Source organism: Armigeres subalbatus, chromosome 1 (genome assembly GCF_024139115.2).
Source record: "Armigeres subalbatus isolate Guangzhou_Male chromosome 1, GZ_Asu_2, whole genome shotgun sequence".
Classification (NCBI taxonomy): Eukaryota; Metazoa; Arthropoda; class Insecta; order Diptera; family Culicidae; genus Armigeres; species Armigeres subalbatus.
The window spans coordinates 273,390,405-273,411,421 of NC_085139.1; the positions used below are offsets into that span (position 1 = coordinate 273,390,405).

The 21,017-nt window shown below is 40.3% G+C and overlaps 1 protein-coding gene and 1 long non-coding RNA gene across 5 annotated transcripts in view; both read left to right on the forward strand.

The window, feature by feature from the left end:
- LOC134207619 (facilitated trehalose transporter Tret1) overlaps nucleotides 1–8,975 on the forward strand; it is a 106,688-nt gene extending 97,713 nt beyond the window's left edge. For 3 of the 4 annotated variants that reach the window (XM_062683346.1, XM_062683345.1, XM_062683344.1), the window contains 2 exons: nucleotides 7,043–7,660; nucleotides 7,727–8,975. In XM_062683346.1, coding sequence (XP_062539330.1) covers nucleotides 7,055–7,660; nucleotides 7,727–8,578 — 1,458 coding nt within the window. In that variant the 5' untranslated portion in view covers nucleotides 7,043–7,054 and the 3' untranslated portion in view covers nucleotides 8,579–8,975. Of the gene's footprint in view, nucleotides 1–6,587; nucleotides 6,966–7,042; nucleotides 7,661–7,726 lie in introns of those variants that run through there. The other variant, XM_062683342.1, reaches the window with a different exon arrangement.
- A 4,288-nt stretch (nucleotides 8,976–13,263) lies between these two features.
- On the forward strand, nucleotides 13,264–19,327 carry LOC134214402 (uncharacterized). Its single transcript, XR_009979773.1, has 2 exons — nucleotides 13,264–13,464; nucleotides 18,804–19,327. It is a non-coding gene; the product is annotated as an uncharacterized LOC134214402 (long non-coding RNA).
- The last annotated feature ends 1,690 nt before the right edge of the window (nucleotides 19,328–21,017 follow it).

Genomic DNA, 21,017 nt, shown 5'->3' on the forward strand with positions numbered 1-21,017 from the left:
GAATATTCATTCCGCATCTCTTCGAACAACACTTTCACCACAGTTTTCGAATGATATTTCCAGTGTTGAAGATAGTCGTAAATTATATACTCTCAAAATATTGCCTTTCCTTGAACGGAGTGAATACATTGAGAAAGAACGGATTGTATTGGGTGAAGAACAATTAATTATGGAATATGGCAGAGAGTCGAGCCTCACGCTGATACAAAGAGTGAAAAGACCCAATTACGGTGTGGCAGAGAAACAGGTAGAAGAAACAAAGTGCATTTCGATAGATGTGATTTGGAACAAAAATAACGCTGAGATGTGGAGCAGTGAATGCCAGGGCAGGAATAAAAATAATGATTATGCAAAATGTTGCCTATTGAATGTAAGAGTAGACGATTGGGTTGATGTTCAAAGATGTGTAGCAGTTTACAAAGTAGGAAGTGTAGATCATATATGTCGCAAAACTAATGTTTTTACTTTCGATCCCGGTGGTCGTGTGTAAACCAGCACATTATTGACTTTGTCAGTCTAGCAGAAGCACTACGTAGAAAAGTAAATTTTTGGTAGAAAGGGCTACAATCTCTAATGTCACTAGTTTCACGGGTGGGAGGATGTTACGAAGGTTTAACGAGTATCATGGTGAAACTGGCGACATTGTTATGAACAGAGCATTAGTGATTAATCATAGATTTATTTTAATCATGATTAATGAATAATGGGTTATTTAATCATTATTCTTTAATCATAATCATACAGAAAATACGATTCAATCATTATTCACTAATCGTTAATCATAGATTTTTGCATTTAATCATTAATCACTAATCATATTCATGATTGTTTTGAGTTTCTTCATTAATCATCAATTTTAATCTTTTATTATATTTATACGCTTTTATTCATTAATTTTTAATCATAATCATACAATTTTGATACCTCTAATAACATAATTTGGTAGAATGGTTACTTGATTATTGATCACTATGCAAATCATTTAATTTGATTATTCATAATCGTTAATCATTAATCATATGGATCGTTAATCATTAATCATACACATATTCTGCCAACATTTAATCACAATCGGTAATCGTTAATCATACTTCAAACGTTTTATTCATGAATCATAGTCGTTAATCATTGTCGAAAATTAATTTAATCATTAATCATAATCATTAATCATTGTCAAAAATGAATAAATCATTAATCATAATCTTTAATCATAGAGTTGAATGATTTAATCATAACAAATTTAATCATTCATTGGAAGCTTCATTCATTAACGCTCTGGTTATGAAGAAGAATCAACAAAGGTAGAAGTGATTCACAATCAGTTGGAAAGGATTCGTTATGTGTCTTTGACGTCGATTTCAAACTAGCATGTAAGAAATATAGGTAAAATAATGCATATATTGTATGAATTAATGGAAAATATATTTACAGCATTGAAGCTGTCGTAACTAATACGCTGCTATCAATATGTGGTAAATCGAGCCAGTCACAATTCCCAACAATGGTAACCCAATCCGTCACAAAGCTCGTCTAGTATTAAAAGGTTTTCAACAAAGCTGGCGTCGACTATGGGGAAACATACGCTCCAGTAGCAAAGCTGAGTACGATAAGGACACTACTGACAGTAGCAGTTCAAAAGAAATTCCATATCCACCAACTCGACGTCAAGACTGCTTTTCTGTATGGCGATTTGAAGGAAGAAGCATATATGGCTGTTCCAAAAGGTGTTCAAGTACTGAAGGACGTTGTATTGCTGTTCCAGAGAAAACTTTCCTCTTTCCGGTTGAATATTCAAACTACCGCAGCTGTCACTTCATACTTTTTCTCTGCTGCTTGGCATGGCACTCTACGATGACAACGCCAAATAGGGACGATTCAAATATGACGTCCACTACTTTTTGAGATTTCCAGACCCCCCCTCCCCCCTCTGTCACGCTTTTTTGTATACCTAGTATATGCAGTGTCACAAAATCTTAGACCCCCTCCCCCCCTAAAACCTGTGACATCATTGTTGAATGACCCCATACCAGTTTTTTGTTTCAGTGTTTTGAAGATTTGCAGGCTTGCGGTAGAACTTTGACAGTTGCGGAAGTACTTTGCGGAATCCGCAAAATGGAAAATTTTGAAAAGATCCACAATATGCAAACTGAAAAAATTGTTATATGGACTCAGACAAAGCCCAAGATGTTGGAATGAAAAGTTGAATGATTTACTGGTAAATAACAAACTCGTCCGCTCCAAGCACGATTATTGTTTGTACATCAGAGTAACTCGTGATGGAATCCTGTACGTGATAGTCTACGTGGACGATCTGCTCGTAATGGGAGACAGGATAGAAATGATAGACCAATTGAAGCAACTATTGTCAACGAAATTTGAGATGTCCGACTGTGGCAAAATACGACATTTTCTTGGAATGCGAATTTGCTACGACCAAGCCGTTGGAACTATGATACTCACAATGGAAACTGCAATTGAAAAACTTTTGAAAACCTACGGAATGGAAACTTGTAATCCAATGAAGATACCCATGGAAAAAGGCTTAGTTATGGGAGAAATTAAAAAAGAAACTCAAGAACCCTATCGTGAACTGTTAGTAGGGTGGTCGGTATTGGCCATTTTTGTCAAATACCGGTGTTCGGTATTTGATGGAGTCAATACCGGTAATACCGGTAGAAGAGCGGTTTTTGTGAAAAATTTCAGGTAGTAAAAGAAAAACTTTTGATTTGAACTTTTGGATGAAAAACAATATTTGTTGACAAACTTCTAATGTTAAAATTATTGCATGTTGAGCTGGCCAATGCGAAACCTAAGTACATATTGAGCGACTCATCTCCCAATCCGCGTTGGATTTTGTTAGCAATATTGCCAACTACTGAAAATGCCCTCTCTGGTTCAACCGAAGTAGGACGAATGGTTCCAAGACCGTCGAGAATCAGTGACTTGCTCTTAATCCCTTCCGATTCATAGTAGGAGAATTCCTTATTGATTGTATGCAAGGATCCTGGCGTCAAAGTATTTTCCACCTGCAATGCAAGTGTTTTGCTCTGCTACAGTCTCTTTACAAGTTGTTCTTTAACCGATAAACCAGAAAAATATCCATAGAGGCATCTTCTCCGTACCAATCATTAGGTATGGTCGTTGTCTCAGTTTCAACGATCGCATCAGGAATAATTAGACGCTTCAAGAAAATTGCTTCACGGCAGAATTATTCAAAAAACCAAAAAGATCGGCGCATTTGGATTGTCTCTCTTGGATTCATTTCTTAAAAGTATCGAAATAGTGGCGGAAATTTCTGTGGCTTAATTTGATAATTGTTCCAACGTAAATTGGAACACTTCGTCGACTTCATATAGAGTGCAGAACTCACAGAGCAGTAGTTCCACAACAGCTTGAACAGCACATACATTGCGGGAAAATTCTCGACGATATCAACAATGTTTATTGAAGAAAAAATAATTCACAGTTTGACAGATGGCTAAGAGAATGAAGCAACAACAACAAGTATGATTAATGACGATGTTGATCGATTTTTGTTGTAGCGTAAACGTCGTCAATGATGCTTACTTGGGCAAAGTTACTCATGCGCGCATTTAATTGTTGTATTTTTTGCTCGAGATGTCTTTACTGCTTGTAACCGAATATTTCTTCCAATATATGCTGTATTTCCCGTTTATATGGGACAGATTTTCGATTACAGGCAGTTGAGCTGATATAAGTAGGTGAACGTTATTCGATATTTTTTATACTGTCAGCAAAATTTGAAGTACCGAAAATACCGGTATTTTCCGTCTCTAATACCGGTATTTTCGGTACCCAAAATCGGCCGGTAATACCGGTATTACCGGTTTCGGTACTACCGGTTAGACCACTCTAACTGTTAGGCAGTATGATGTACCCCATACTATGCGTAAGGCCTGACATTTGTTATGCTGTTGGACACATGGGTAAATATAAACAACATCCGTATGACACTCACTGGCAAAGCTTGAAGAAAATAGTTCGGTATCTTAATGGTACCAAGACAATGAAACTGAAAATAAACCGATCGCAAGAACTCAACTCTCCAGTACTGATTGGCTATGCAGACGCTGATTGGGGTTCTGATACGACTGATCGGAAATCTGTTAGTGGATATCTGTTCAAGGTATACGGAAATACAGTCTCTTGGGCAAGTCGAAAACAGCAAACTGTGCCAATGTCATTCAGTGAAGCGGAATACGTAGCTCTTAGCACCGCGGCATCTGAAGGATTTCGGTTGACAGGATCACAGGAAGATTTAGGAGACATGCACACTAATAAACCGTTCCTGATTTATAAAGATAACCACGGATGCATTGCTATGGCCAAAAACACAGAGTGCAAACGTGCAAAACATATTGTTATAAGGCACCGTTTTCTGCGGGACCACGTGTTAGCCGGAACATTCAACGATGAACCTATTGGAACAAGAGAACAGCTGGCTGACATCTTTACAAAACCCTTGGAAGCAAGTCGATTTCGTGAAGTTGTCGGCGTGAACTAAGGTCGCTTATAGACTAACGCAAAATGAACTCCCCCAAGAAATTATGACGTTTGAGCGGGTCGCAATGAACGCAAAATGAACTTTTGTTCGCTCAAATGTCAAAATCCATCGGGTGAGTGAATTCGATGAACCCCTGCACAGGTCTATAGGATTAGCCGATTAAGAGGGGGTGTTGAAGATCGTAGTAATCAAATGCTACCCTGTCAATGCTAAGAAACTACCCTAGTAACCCGATCCTTTGGATGGATCAACAAAAGAGAAAAATTGTGTACCCAGACAAACTAACTATTCTCATTCTTGTTTTAACCTCCGTTCATTACACACGTAATATATTTGTTCCCTAATTCAAACCACTGTGTTTAACTCTATATCTAGATTTTCTCACAGAACGGGATTCTTGCCACTGCTTGTCGGAAATTTACTTCCTCAAACGGGTCTAACGTAAAACGAAGGCACGGGTCCAAGCAAAGATCGTAACGAGATCATTAGATACAAATAGCGCTGAGAAGCACTGTTGAAATTGAAATAGCTTCGGGTAGTATTAAAATCTTTTTTCGGCAACGAGAAAACAGAACCGCACTTCGTGCTGTGCAATATACGGTCTGGAGTCAAGTAATCGTCTTTTTACGATATCTGGGAGTTTTTTGAGAAGATTGATTATAATCATATCGCATCCCGGAGCAGAGTTTTCCGATGAAAGATAAGACATAGATAATTCTAGCATTGAGAATGGTCCACCCAGAAAACCGGGATCAAGAGATGCTTTTTCCAATAGCAGTTCGGCTGGCACATAATCCAGATCAGACGGACCTTTTCGGCGATGTTGAATATCCATCGATTGAAGTATGATTTAGTCTCGTTTTACAGTTCCGCATGTAGGGGGCTTTAAGCCAAGTTTCAGCAAAAATGTCGCAAAACCATCGTTGAGAGCCAACTTATACTCGACAAGTAAACTGTGCATCACAACAATAAAACAATAAAATAGTACATTCATGGTGATATTTACAATAAAACATCAGGACAAGAATTGCTGTTATCAGTAAGTACAATTTGGGCTCTAGGCTCAGTGCTGGAATGACTATGAAGGCAGGAGCAAGATTATTGCGGCAGGTTTACGATATGATAATGACAGGAATGAATGTGCTTGGTGAACTGGGATGTTCGCTAGAAATCTTTATACATTTTTGCACACTATCTATCGGCATTTTTCAAGGATTTGCCGTACAGTAAAGTTGTGTTCCGTTGCCAAACGAGGGTCATCGAAACTGGCGTGATAATTTCTCACGAGCTCACTGAAATAGTGGTAAAACCATATCGAAATAATTTCACCAAATTCGTCCATCCGAGCTTCCCTGCACACTTTTAGCTGGTGGGAGGAGCTATGGATCTGTACTTCACGATCAATCCTTGTTGTGCCTGCGACTCCTGATTTCACGTGAGGCGTCTCCATAGCAAGAATCATCACAGACATTTTCCACAGAGCACACCACAATCACTGACGTACATTCTTTAGACCTGTTTTCTATTTTCTTAAGTCATTTCACGAAATGGAATATTTATTATAATACGAACTCTCGTAAAACATCACGCGTATACAAGTTGGCTTTCGTTTTTTTTTTAAGAATTCATGGAACACTACGATCCACTATCTCATAAAAAGCCATTTCCGGTTCACCTTTTATCAGATAGCTAAGAAAAAATACTTGCATTTGGTTGTTGGCCGTGGAACCCGCCCTCATTTCCCTACGTATCGTTCCAGACACATGCTTCTCATTGTCTGATAAAATGCGCCAAATGCACTTTGCCAGTGATGCCATTATGTGTACTAAAATGTACTAAAGCTATGACAGCCGGCATGAATGAATGAATATATTCCAATTTTGCTTGTTCATTTTCGTCATGTACACATAGATACATGATAACATCCAAATGCAAGCGTATAAGTTCTATTTATATGAATTAAGGGGTACAAACACCAACACTAGAGGGGGTGACTAATTCAAATAAAAACAAAAACATACCCCAACTGGGTTCACCATAATAAAATAAACAACACAAAGAATTCGCAACTCATCGGAGTCGGTCGAATCAAACCAGTGGAATTTTATTTATCACATTTGCACTTGATCGTTGATATTATTATCAAAGAATGAAATTTTAGACAATTTATACAAATTTCATACATCATTATTCATTAACAGTGCACTTAAAGCCAATTTCTCCGTCCAACGAGCCGTGGCGCTAATCGCTGTGATTAGTACCATCGCGTTCGATTTTTCACACTCGGTGCTTGTTACACATGATTCAAACTCGGATTTTAAATCCGATCGTTGAATAGTAAGCCACCATATCGCAAATGGCGGATACCGAAAGTGAGCGCACTCCGCTTATTCCAGCAATCCCGGCCCCGTCGGAGGCCTCCGGATCGCGACAGTATGGTGTACGATTCCAACGCACTGCACTCTTATTTCGAACTGCTCATTTTACTAATCCGCTTAACTTTTGTTCCCATTCCAGACCCGCGAAACGATGAGCAGCTTCGTGGTGAACAACGTGGCCGGGGAGTCCGGCCGGAAGCTGCCACAGTACGTCGCCGGGCTGGCGGCCTCCGGTGGTGCTCTGGCGGCCGGTACCTTCCTCGGGTGGACATCGCCGGCTGAATACCCGCTGGTGCAGCAGCAGGAGTACGGCTTCCCGATCAGTGCGGAGGAGTTCTCCTGGATCGGATCGACTGCCAATTTGGGTGCTGCGCTGATGTGTTTCCCGATCGGAATAATGATGAAGATGATTGGCCGGAAGTGGGCCATGTTGACGATGGTTCTACCGCTGCTGCTCGGATGGTTGCTGATCATTTTCGCAAACAACGTAGGGATGCTAATTGCGGGACGGTTCTTCCTCGGTGTTGGAGGTGGCGCTTTCTGCATTGCGGGGCCGACGTACACCGCTGAGATAGCACAGGCGTCGATTCGTGGCACATTGGGAACGTTTTTCCAGCTACTCGTAACGATTGGTATTCTGTTCGTGTATGCAGTCGGTGCCGGTGTTAGCGTTCAGGTGCTCAGCATCATCTGCGGTGTTATTCCGATTGCTTTTGGGTTGATCTTCTTCTTCATGCCCGAAAGTCCTCACTACTTTGTAAGTTGGATTAATATTTCTTCCGATTAGATTCCCCTTTCATACGATTTTTTTAATTTTTCTCAGATCGAAAAGAATCGTGATGACGACACGTCTAAGTCGCTTAAGTGGCTCCGTGGAAGTCGCTATGATGAACGGGCCGAAATCGAAGAGTTGAAGGCGGACGACGCCAAAATGCGGGAGGAAAAGATTACCTTTGTCCAGAGTTTCCAGCAGCGGGCCACAGTGCGGGCGTTGATCATCGCTCTCGGCCTGATGTTCTTCCAGCAGGTGTCGGGAATCAACGCTGTCATCTTCTACACAACAACCATCTTCAATGATGCGAACACCGGACTGGAAGCGACTGCAGCTACGATTATCGTCGGTGTTATCCAAGTGGTAGCCACCCTGCTGGCAACTTTCATTGTCGATAAAGCTGGTCGTCGGATTTTGCTACTGATTTCCGACTTTTTCATGGCCGTTTCCACTATTCTCCTCGCCGTGTACTTCCAACTCAAGGAAGATGACGCATCGCAGGTGGAAAACATTGGCTGGCTCCCGGTGTTGGCGGTATGTCTTTTCATTGCCATGTTCTCCATCGGTTTTGGTCCGATCGCGTGGCTCATGATCGGTGAACTGTTCGCCAATAATGTGAAGGCTTACGTCAGCCCACTGGCCGGAGCATTCAACTGGTTGCTTTCGTTCCTTGTGACGAAAGTTTTCACCAATCTACGGGATGCGCTTGGAATTGCCGGCGTATTCTGGCTTTTCTCGGGCCTGTCGCTCCTCGGTACAGTGTTTGTGTTCTTCCTGGTGCCGGAAACGAAGGGTATCTCGCTGGCGGAGATCCAACGGATGCTATCAGGCGAAAAGGTTCGGCGGTCCAGCGGGCACAGCAATCAGGGCATGGAGGAAGACGAGAAAACTGCATCCCATTGAGAAGTGAGGTCTCCTACGATGTTCCACTGCTGTTTGTTATTTTGTAAATAATCTTCCTCGAGAGGCCAACTCTACTAGATATTGCTAAGCCAAAAGTAATGAAGAGCATTGCCTCATCTGTCGATGGCGAAAGGCCTTGCTTGCCGATATGCTTTATCGATTTTTTTTAAATGTAACGATAGTAATTTATCTGTAGTGAAAAATGGTATATAAGTGAAGTGAAAGAGTTCGGAAGTACTCATGAGAGACATGAGTACCGGCAACATATCAGATTAGAGTACGTAGAAAATGCAACACATAGTAGATTCGATTGCGAATGTTACACTGTTAGTAAAATGTCTTCATCACATTCGTATAGAAACTTTGAATGGTTTTAGAATAAATTTAAAACAGCTTGGTTGTTGGTCCTACATTCACTGTGAAAGAAAATTATTAACGGTCAACGGATATTCAATCTAGGGGGAGATCTATGAAGTACGTCACGCAAAAATGGGCTTTTTTCAACACCCTCCTTCGTCAAGCTTTTTGTAACAAACCACTAAATTTTTTGTATGGATCGTCACGCTGCTCTGAACCACAACCAAACCCCACCCCCCACCTCCCTCCCTAGAGGCGTGACGTACTTTGTGGATGGCCCCTAGTGATGAAAATATGCAGTAACAGCAACATTGTTGTGATTTTTAAATGTCGAATTTACCGAACGAAGCATTTGGCCTAGCTTTAGCTTAGCTTTCGCTTAGCTTTAGCTTAGCTTTAGCTTAGCTTTAGCTTAGCTTTAGCTTAGCTTTAGCTTAGCTTTAGCTTAGCTTTAGCTTAGCTTTAGCTTAGCTTTAGCTTAGCTTTAGCTTAGCTTTAGCTTAGCTTTAGCTTAGCTTTAGCTTAAGCTTAGCTTTAGCTTAGCTTTACCCACTTAGCTTTAGCTTAGCTTTAGCTTAGCTTTAGCTTAGCTTTAGCAGCTGAGCTTAGCTTCTTAGCTTAGCCCAGCTGTTCCACCAGCAGCTTTACCCCACCACCTCAGCTGAGCCCAGCTGAGCTCCAGGCCCACCCCAGGCAGCCCCACCTGCCCCACCTCAGGCACCCCTGTTCCAGGCTGTTCCCAGCTCCAGCCCACCCCACTCAGCCCCCAGGCTGACTCCAGCAGCCTGTTCCACCTCCCACCCAGCTACCCCAGCCCCAGCTCCAGCCCCAGGCTCCCACCCGGGCTGTTCCCAGCCCCAGGCTGCCCCAGCCTCAGCCCCAGCTCCAGCCCCCACCTGACCCCAGCCCCACCCCAGGCTGTTCACCCACCCCTGGGCTGTTCCTGACCCCAGCCAGGCTGTTCAGCCCCCCAGCTGTTCAGCCTCGGGCTCCCCCAGGGCTCAGCTGAGCCCACAGCTCTGCCCAACTAGCCCAGCTCAGCTAGCTTAGCTTTAGCTTAGCTTTAGCTTAGCCCCACCTCAGCTTAGCAGCTTTAGCTTAGCCAGCAGCTTTAGCTTAGCCCCTTTAGCTTAGCTTTAGCAGCTTTAACAGCTTTAGCTTAGCTTTAGCTTAGCTTTAGCTTAGCTTTAGCTTAGCTTTAGCTTAGCTTTAGCTTAGCTTTAGCTTAGCTTTAGCTTAGCTTTAGCTTAGCTTTAGCTTAGCTTTAGCTTAGCTTTAGCTTAGCTTTAGCTTAGCTTTAGCTTAGAAGATGCAACACATAGCAGATTCGATTGCGAATGTTACACTGTTAGTAGAATGTCTTCATCACATTCGTATAGAAACTTTGAATGGTTTTAGAATAAATTTAAAACAGCTTGGTTGTTGGTCCTACATTCACTGTGAAAGAAAATTATTAACGGTCAACGGATATTCAATCTAGGGGGAGATCTATGAAGTACGTCACGCAAAAATGGGCTTTTTTCAACACCCTCCTTCGTCAAGCTTTTTGTAACAAACCCCAAAATTTTTGTATGGATCGTCACGCTGCTCTGATAGAAACTGTGCCACTGATAGAAACGAATTCAAACGACAGAACATAAAATTTCAACTCCGCGAGGAACTGATACTGAACAAACAATCGAATCCTTCGAAGCCATAAACGACGAATTAGGACGCACTAGAAGGTAAATATATGGCTCTTTCCTGGGAAATACTTTGGGTGCCGGCATTGAAGTTAGATTAGCGTGGATTGCAATATGTTATCAGCAGCATATTCACGTGAAATGGATACGGCTACAAGAAGTATGTAGCTCCAGTGGCGCAATTTACTTACAGGCGATGGCAAAACTGAAAATACGCACCAATACAATAGATTGTTCAACATGATGTGATTCATTCAATGTAATCTCAATTCTAATCTAATCTAATCTAATCTAATCGAACACAAACGCAGCCAGTACAAAGAAAGCATCCTGGAAAACTATTGAGTTAGATGACGCCCAATAATTTTTCTTGTCAATATTGAGGCTCACAGCATACCAGTGGTATGACATAAACTTCAAAGCGGCCAGGCCCACTGCGTTGTGTTTGCCGCAGAGATGATTCTTCGAGATGTATCGTGTTCAAGTAGTCACTTCAACATGATACATATCACGAATCTACAGGGGTTGAAGGATGCGTGGACATACCGTACCATACGCACCGCGTTCTTTTAAGTTCTTATTTTGGTAATTGTATATAAATGAATATGTAGTGAAATGAATAACATTATGATAAGAAATTATATCAAATTTTATATATATTTGTAGAGTACAACGTCAACTAGGAGCCGAAGTTGATTCGGGATGTACATCTCTTGTAGAAGCTGGAAATTGTAAAGAATTTATTTATTATTTAGAATGTTATTTAACAGATAGCAGTTTATGTGCCAGGAAGTCGTCTACGTAAAGGTTACATGGCAGGTTGTGAAGCTTTCCTTCCTGGGATGTTTTGTAGTGGGCTATGAAAATGTTAAATCAGTATGAAGGTACATAATACAATAATATAAATATATAAAAGCATAAAAATATGATTTTTTTAATATGAAAATAAGAAACATAAAAATATAGTGTAATAATAGAATAAAAATTGCTATATGAAAATTTAAAAAATATGATAACATGAAAATAAAAAATGAAGATACAAAAATATGAGTACATAAAAACATGAGAATATGATAATATTGCAAATGTTAAAATATAAAATGTGATATTAAAGTATTAAATTTTGAGAATATGACAAAATAAAGATCTGAAAATAAGATAATATAAAATTATTAAAACACAAAAATATAGAAGATGGAAATATGAAAGTATAAAAAATAATATAATAAAAATATAGAAATATGTAAATATGCTAATTAAATTATAACAACATGAACGTATGAAAATATAAGAAAGGCAAAAAAATTAAAATATGAAAATTAAATATTTCAAACTACAATATGAAAATATGATATGAAAAAAAATACAAATATATGAAAATACAAAAGTATAAAAATATGAACATATACAAGTATAAAAAATGTGAAAGCATAAAAAAAGGCATAATAATATACACATTAGTATAAAAATAGAATAAAATATAAGAGTAAGGAAAATATGATAATATAAAAATATTATAATATGAAGGTGTAATAACATGAAATTATATAAATATGAAAATACAAAAATATAAAACATAAAATATCAAATTTGAAAGTGAAATGTTAAATTTAAAGAAATATGAAACTATGATAATACTATAACATAATAATATGAAAATTTTAAGACACAAAAATAATAGAATGTAAAATATGAAATTATAAAAACATAGAAATTAAAAAAAAGAAAATGTAAAAATATGAAAAATAAATATAATGAAATATGAAAAATAAGTATAATAAAATATGGAAAATTAATATATTACGAATATATAAAAACACGCAAGCATGGCATTGCTCCGGTATATTTCGTGGACTGGAAACTAGTGATACTCATGTTTCCTTTGAAATCTCTGTTCAGATTGCTATCAGAAATCAAGGTGGGTGTAATCCTTAATTTCAATCTGTGACAAAAATGACAAAAGCATTAGAATTACTATTCCTGGCCACGCTTGTCTGTACCGTTACTAGGGAGAGAAGGAATAAGTATCACGGAGATGGATATTGGGAAGGTATTCGTTGGGTCAGGATGTGCCTGTAGCTGGCAATGTGACCATGGTAGAACTTACCCCGTAACACACCACGAAGAGGTATCTACCCAGCATTACGGGTACATTCAATGTAATCTCAATTCTGTTGATTTTTGTGTTTTTAAATTTCTGAAGTTTGAAGCTCAAGATTTGAAATTTGCTTTCTTTCACAAATGAATTTATTAGTCAACGTTCAGTTCTGCCATCGCCTGTTTAAACTCGCGCCAAAAAAAAAATCGATAAACACATTTATGTAAATCTTCTTCTTATTGACATCGCATCCCCACTGGGACATTGCCGCCTCGCAGTGTTCATTCAGCACATCCACAGCTATCAACTGCGAGGTTCCTAAGCCGAGTTATCATTTTTCCATTGGTACATCATGTGGCCAACACGATGATACTTTTATGCCCAGGGAAGTTGAGAAATTTTCCAACCCCAACCAATTTTCCATTCCTTGTACCAGACCGGGTATCGAACCCAGCCACCTTCAGCATGGTCTTGCTTCGTAGCCGCGCGGCTAAGAAAGTCCCCCATATGAATACACGGACATAATCCATACTTGAGCATTGGGTGAATCTGCATGGTTAACTTCAAGCTTTTAGTTCGAAGTTCTTAGCTTTGTTGTGTTCAAAATTTGGCAAAGTTCTGGCAATTCCTTGGAATTGACTAAATAATCCGAATAATAACTCATGCAGCACTAAGACTTTGTCTTTTTGATGCTGATGAAACATTATTACTTCCGCTCATCTTCCGATTTCTTGGCCATAATTTACTTGGTAAGTAAAAGTTGATTGGATTTGGCTACAACAGATATGTATGTGATTTTTGACGTAGGACTTACGTCTCTCTTTACTATACCGGGTGTCATTTCAAATTTTTTAAATCGACCGCGTTACGCTGTGTTGAAAGATTTCAAACGTTAATAGCTTTTGCCCTATTGAACAGTTTTCTGCAGTTAACCACTCAATCAACAGCTTTCAAGTATGCCTTTCATATTCATGCTTGATAATATCCGAAAAATTGTTTCAATAGGCAAAAAACTGTTTTCAAAGCAAAATATTGAATTCACGAGAACCTATAAATATGAGTACCGCATCATTCTTGCATCATTCCATTGCCACGCTCTGATTGGTGTAGACGTCAGCGAATGAGCTCTCGCTAGGTCAGGAAGGCATAAAAAGCGCAGCATGATTTTTTCCTCTCAATCTGACCCTGAGATCTGACAAGAACAGGCAAAGCAACCGCATCGTCAGAACTTTGAAGTGTTGCTCCATCGTCTCAGCTACGCAATCGCAAACTTCAGCTTTATCAAGAGCAAGGAAGAATCGTCAGCATCATCGATATTTTCGGTCCGTCATTGTCAAGGCCGCACAAAGGAGAAGCCAACAGTGAGCGCGGCTCGGCGGTGTGACCATAGACTCTCAATGACAACACTGATCAAGTCAAGACAAAATTTTCAAAACGACTTATCTGCTTTTGTAAACATAGATTCAAACGACGATTTGACGAATCTTATAGCTCTCCCACGCAAACCAACACCATCAATAGGTAGGTGAAGGTTTCTGCGGAATTTCATTTTTTCATATTTTTTTGTGAATTCCTCAAAAACAACATGCAGGAAATTTTCGGAAACTGTATGTGGACACCCCTAATTAATTCCAACAGAAATCGCTTGGGAAATTCTAACAGAAATTGGTTGGTGACTTCCTGCTGAAAAACTTCCGAAAAATCTGTTGTTAAATTTTCAGGATTTTTCACAGAAATTCTTGTGATCATAGCTAAATAAACTTCGAAAGAAATCGCAACGTGAATTCTTGCGGGAATTTCTCGGGAATCTCTTCAAAAACTCTTCCGGCCGTTGTCACTGGGACAATTTTTTTTTTCAAAGTCAACATCAAAAACAATTTCTGCGGAAGCACTTAAAAGACGGGTGTTCATGTCCTTCAACAGACATGTTTTGAATGCGCCATGCTTCAGAATGGTTTAAAAATGACAACAAGTGGCGCCCATCTCCTCATAACATTTGTTTAATCAATGCTCAAGAGTGTAACCATGGAATTCAAACAGGGTTTGTTAATATCCGAAAATTGATGTTAGTAAGTAACTACAAACGTTAATTTTGTTCTCGAAAACATTTGCTAACGAGAATAAAGCCCATCTAGATAGACATAAAACTAATTTTCAAATAAACGTTCTACGTTAAAGATCTCGGGTACTTATTCAAAAGGACGTATGTGATTTTGTAAACAAAGATTCAAACGTCGATTTGTCCAATCTGATAGCACTCCCACGCAAACCATCACCACAGAGAGGTAGGGGAAGCCTTCGGCTACCTGTTGGTGGAATTGGTTTGCTTGGGAGTGCCATCAGATTGGACAAATCGACGTTTGAATCTTTGTTTACAAAATCACATACGTCCTTTTGAATAAGTACCCGAGAGATATAGAATTTCATTTGTTTAAATACTCCTAAAACTAAATCCGCACAAAGTCCTAAAATCGTTATGTAAATCCGCGAAAACCGCAAAATCCGCGAAAATCGCGAAATCCGCTTAGTCGTAACAACCCTGAAATTGTACTTGGGTGCCAAATCCAATATTCTAGAGATAAAATTTTATGCGTGATTTTCATAAATAGCGTTAAAACTAACAGTAGATAATTTTTCTGATTTAACCGCGAAGTGGACGAAAGACTTCGCTTGACCATGCCTTTAAAGATTCATAAGATGTTCAAATCTTTCACATAATCTTATTTGGATAAAAAACCACCGATAACAGCTCAAACATTAATAAACTATCAATCGATTTTTCTTAAAATGTTGGATTTTTTGGCATTAATAAAAAAATATGTAGAAAAACATTGTTTGATACTGACCGCACACAAAGCGAACGTGACTGAATGATCGTCCCATGTTACCAATTCTAAATCTTATCACCCGAAATCCCATGTCCGGGTGTTTCCTTCCTTCTACTACTAACAATGTTGTCTCAGAAAAGAACACGTACTTCCCACCTAAACTGCAATTCTAAGCTCGCTTGCCCGGCTTATTGGCCTGTATCAAGCGAAAAGTCCCGTTAGGAAATAGACGCCAGCAGCGAGCAACAAGCGTAAAAAAGAAGAAGCCCTCCTCAAACGCGTTGATGATGATGACGCTTTGGCTGACAAAGAAGCGGGATACAAGACACAAGCTGATTGGCCCACCAATTGGGAAGCAGAGAAGATTCAAAATTAAGTAGTATAAAAGAAAAGTGCATTCGCTCGCAGAGCATTCAGTCTTTTTTATACCATCACTAGAAATTCGCGGTTATTTGAAAAGATCGTTTTCTTACTTTTTGACGTAGGACTTACGTCTTTCTTTACTATACTGGGTGTCATTAAGATTTTTGGAAATCGAGAGCGTTACGCTGGAAGGGAAGATTTTGAATGTTACTAGCGCCTTTATCTTTCGATGGATTTTTAAGATTTTTATATCAATCGACTCGGACACTTTCCACCATTTTGCATATTTCATTGAAACTTAAGATTACTAACGATAAGCTGTTGAAAATTTCAATTCTTGTCAAAGCTAGTAAAAATTTCATATGTTACCAATCCCGTGCATTCCTAACACGGACATCAGAATGCGGTATGTCACGGGCCTTCGAGTGTACCGGAAGATTTTCTGTGTATAAAAGAAACAGTGCATGCCGTGTGCGAGTCATTACAATTTGTGACAGCAGCGCGTACTGACGTGCTTTTTGCTCGCGCATTTTTCGTTTCGTTCGTTCGTTCGCTGTGTTTACCTACATAGCGGCATCATGCAGTTACCAGCGGTAGAACTGCCGGTGGGTGTGCGAATATGCATGAAAGAAGTGGGCGCATTTTTTTGTCATTCTGTGCTTGATGATGGTCGGATGCAGTGGTGTCGGTTGCGATGGAGTTCACGGCTAGAGGCCGATGATGGCTTAGGCAGCGAGGGCAGCGGTGGTGGATGAAGAAAAATAAAATTAGAGAAATTTGGTCTGCTCATCCAGGTGATTGTTCTTATAATCCCCATGATCACGGGATGGGTACGAGTCATGTCATATGACTGACAATATGTTAAGTTGTGCTTGGTACTAAACGACACGTACATTAAAACATGGTTCTAATTCCCCAGCAAAACAAATCAACTACACTGATGAAAATAAAAATTTGATTAAAATAATTACTTTCAATTATTTGCAAAAGGCAATAACAATTAAAAATGCCCATTCAGCAATAGCGGGAATATCCATTTTAGATTAGAAAATTTCGCTGTATTACATGTAAATGTTTTAAAAAAGTCCGCAAAAAATAATTTCCAGAAGAATATTAAAATAAACTTTATCTTATTCTTTGTTTTTCATTTTTAGAGAAATTGTATTATTAAACTTGACGTACGTCGTCGACTCGGAGTTTGGAATCAAAACATTAAATAATTTTTCGTTGACATATTAACAGTACCTCCTCTATTTTAGTAGGGTTAATGCTCCTTGACTTGTTTCTTATTGTTGTGATTTTTTCAGCAGTAAGCACGCAAGTTAACAAAAAGAAGCACGAAATTGGTGCTGTATTTCTTTGTTTGGAAAACGGGACAGTTTACCTAAAATAGCACATTACGCCCAAGTCTGAAAATTTTATAAATGTAATTTTTAAACTTCAAATACTATGTATCACTTGATGTATCATCAAAAAAAAATCTATAAATGTCCTACATTTGCTTGAGTAAACAAGGGATTAATAGTTAGTAACAAAGCAATTCTAATTATGTGTTTAATTATTAGTTTTATTTCCAGAAGTTTTGATTAAACAAATTGCTAATAATTCTACTTAGCATGGAAGTTGTCGTTTCCAATGTCAATACCTATTTTAAAACTCCATAGATCCAAAAGATAGAAGTTAAATGTTAATACGTTACATTTATACAAGTCCTACGTCTACTCGCGGTTATGTTGAAAACATTACCCATTGCTCGTTTTGCACTTAGCCGAAGCAAACAGCCTTTTTCAAGGCTCTAAGAGTTAAAAATAATGTTCTCCTTCAGTCGCTATCGCACGGATTAGAAGGCTCTTCAGTGGAAGGGCTGAGATACAGTCTACATCCCCTGCTGAGCCAACTTGTGGTTTATTTCAGGCAGTCCTTCAGTGGGAAGGTTGCCACTGTCGAGGCTAATATTTCGTGACCGGACAGATACTTCCTGAATTTTTTTTGATGATTTTTGTTCGAGGTAGATTTGATTTCTGTGAGTTCAGTGCGAGATTTCTCTTGTTTCGTACAGCAGAACGATGGCGCGATCGGCCGAAATATTGTGTTCTGCATTGCGCGGGCGGTAATAAAAATCAGTTCAGTGCAAGATTTCTCTTGTTTCGGACAGATCGAACGATCGCGCGATCGGCCGAAATATTGTGTTCTGTATTGCGCGCCCGGTAGGCCGGTAGTTAGTTTGTACTACTTTTCACGCCCGATTCATGGCTAGGTAAAATCACTGTGTATAAAGAATGGCACGGTTGTATCGCTTATCAGTGTGAATGCAGATCCAACGATGCCTTCCAATTAACTGATAATCCTTGCTGTGATTTTTGTGGAGACGCAGAGGTAAACACGGTCTTCAAATAGCAAAACTACCTACTAATATTCCTTCCTTCTTCCTAACTGACTACAAGGACGTGGCCGGCGCCGTTATTGATCATTTGAATTTTAGAGTCACTGAATCTTGCACACTGAGAATGCTTGAACAATCCCAGTCAATCATACAGTTGATTCTTTGTGCAGTTTACTGATTCTGGTCAATCACGGAGTAAAAACCATAGATATGTGTAGTCAGTCAAAGCTAAGCTAAGCTAAGCTGAGGTAGATTTGATTTCTGTGTCTGTTTGATGAGAAGATTTTGCCAAGGAATGGTATGCAACGCCGATTATTTATCCAAAATAGTTGATGTGAGAAATTTGGACATATTATGTATCTTAAAGGCATGGTCAAGTCAAGTCCTACGTCCACTTAGCGGTTATGTCACAGACATTACCCACTGTTCGTTTTTCCGTTGCTTAACTCACCTATACTCACAAAACGCGATCACTTGAACCAACCCATCGAAATATAACTCCAACTGCTGACAGCAAGCCACAATCATCTAACGGTAAGATGGGGTCCGAATTGAGTACCAGATCGTACGCACTGCCTTTCAAGGAAAACACTAAAACCCCGAAACGGTGTGCCTCACGCTTTCCGGAGTACGAAAGCTTCCCGTTGCGGCTAAAATCATTCGAGAACACCCAGTGGGATCCACGGGAAATACGGCTGCTGGCGTTGGAAGGTTTCTTCAGTACCGGTTCTTCCAAAGAGGCGAAGTGTTTCTGCTGTGGACTGGTGGTGAACGCGATCGGCAATCCCAACCATGAATATCAAATTCACGAGAGAAACGGCGAGGAGGATTGCGACTATTTGGAATTCTTCAAGGGTAAAGAAACTTGTTTTGAAAAGGGTGGAGGTGAAAATGGGTGGATTTCGTGTAAACAATTGCACTGCATTTTATGCAAATGGGAATACAAAATGAAATAAATTGCTCTTGCTATCAGTGTACATTTTATTACGAATCAAGTTGGAATACAAATGTTCTATTGCTCTTAAATGTAAATCGAAAGCTGTGTATTAATTAATAGTCAAGGTTTAATCCGAAAACCCATTTTTCTAAGCATTGGAAACAACTCAAACTCCTTGCTGAACCTCATAGGGTATCCAATCATGGTTTGAACTAGTTAAAAGCGTATCATGGTTTGAATCATTTTGGAATCAGTCGAAATTACCACCTCATTGGCTGGAAATGAACCTTGAACAGTATGAATGGCATATTTAGGTATACTGAAAGTGATAAAGTTCATTTGAACTTTCGTGCATATTGTTTAAGTAGTAAAATGGAGCGATTTAAAAATGTCCTGAATTTGCGCTAAGTTCCCCCCACCAGTAGTGGCACAATTTCAAAAAGCTCGTAAAGGCTGTATTTCATGACACAGGAGTGAGATCAATATATCGAAAGAAAGCTATTTTTATCTGTAATCGATTGATGTCACCGTACAATTGCGAAACAGTTTTAAATAGTTAAAATAGTAACATTTATACATATGATCATGGTTTGGCATGAAGGCCTTTTTCTGAAAAGCTCAGTAGCTTCGCTGCACGAAGCTTGGATGACTCCTTCTAAGTGTCTCATAAGCCTCCTCCTTGGAAGCCTCCTTTCAAGAGGCTCGGAAGCCTCCTTTCAAGAGGCTCGGAAGCCTCCTTTCAAGAGGCTCGGAAGCCTCCTTTCAAGAGGCTCGGAAGCCTCCTTTCAAGAGGCTCGGAAGCCTCCTTTCAAGAGGCTCGGAAGCCTCCTTTCAAGAGGCCCGGAAGCCTCCTTTCAAGAGGCTCGCGAGCCTCCTTTCAAGAGCCTCGGAAGCCTCCATTTAAGAGGCCTGGAAGCCTCCTTTCAAGAGGCTCGGAAGCCTCCTTTCAAGAGGCTCGGAAGCCTCCTTTCAAGAGGCTCGGAAGCCTCCTTTCAAGAGGCTTGGAAGCCTCCTTTCAAGAGGCTCGGAAGCCTCCTTTCAAGAGGCTCGGAAGCCTCCTTTCAAGAGGCCCGGAAGCCTCCTTTCAAGAGGCCCGGAAGCCTCCTTTCAAGAGGCCCGGAAGCCTCCTTTCAAGAGGCCCGGAAGCCTCCTTTCAAGAGGCCCGGAAGCCTCCTTTCAAGAGGCCGGAAGCCTCCTTTCAAGAGGCCCGGAAGCCTCCTTTCAAGAGGCCCGGAAGCCTCCTTTCAAGAGGCCCGGAAGCCTCCTTTCAAGAGGCCCGGAAGCCTCCTTTCAAGAGGCCCGGAAGCCTCCTTTCAAGAGGCCCGGAAGCCTCCTTTCAAGAGGCCCGGAAGCCTCCTTTCAAGAGGCCCGGAAGCCTCCTTTCAAGAGGCCCGGAAGCCTCCTTTCAAGAGGCCCGGAAGCCTCCTTTCAAGAGGCCCGGAAGCCTCCTTTCAAGAGGCCCGGAAGCCTCCTTTCAAGAGGCCCGGAAGCCTCCTTTCAAGAGGCCCGGAAGCTTCCTTTCAAGAGGCCCGGAAGCTTCCTTTCAAGAGGCCCGGAAGCCTCCTTTCAAGAGGCCCGGAAGCCTCCTTTCAAGAGGCCCGGAAGCCTCCTTCAAGAGGCCCGGAAGCCTCCTTCAAGAGGCCCGGAAGCCTCCTTTCAAGAGGCCCGGAAGCCTCCTTTCAAGAGGGCAGGAAGCCTCCTTTCAAGAGGCCCGGAAGCCTCCTTTCAAGAGGCCCGGAAGCCTCCTTTCAAGAGGCCCGGAAGCCTCCTTTCAAGAGGCCCGGAAGCCTC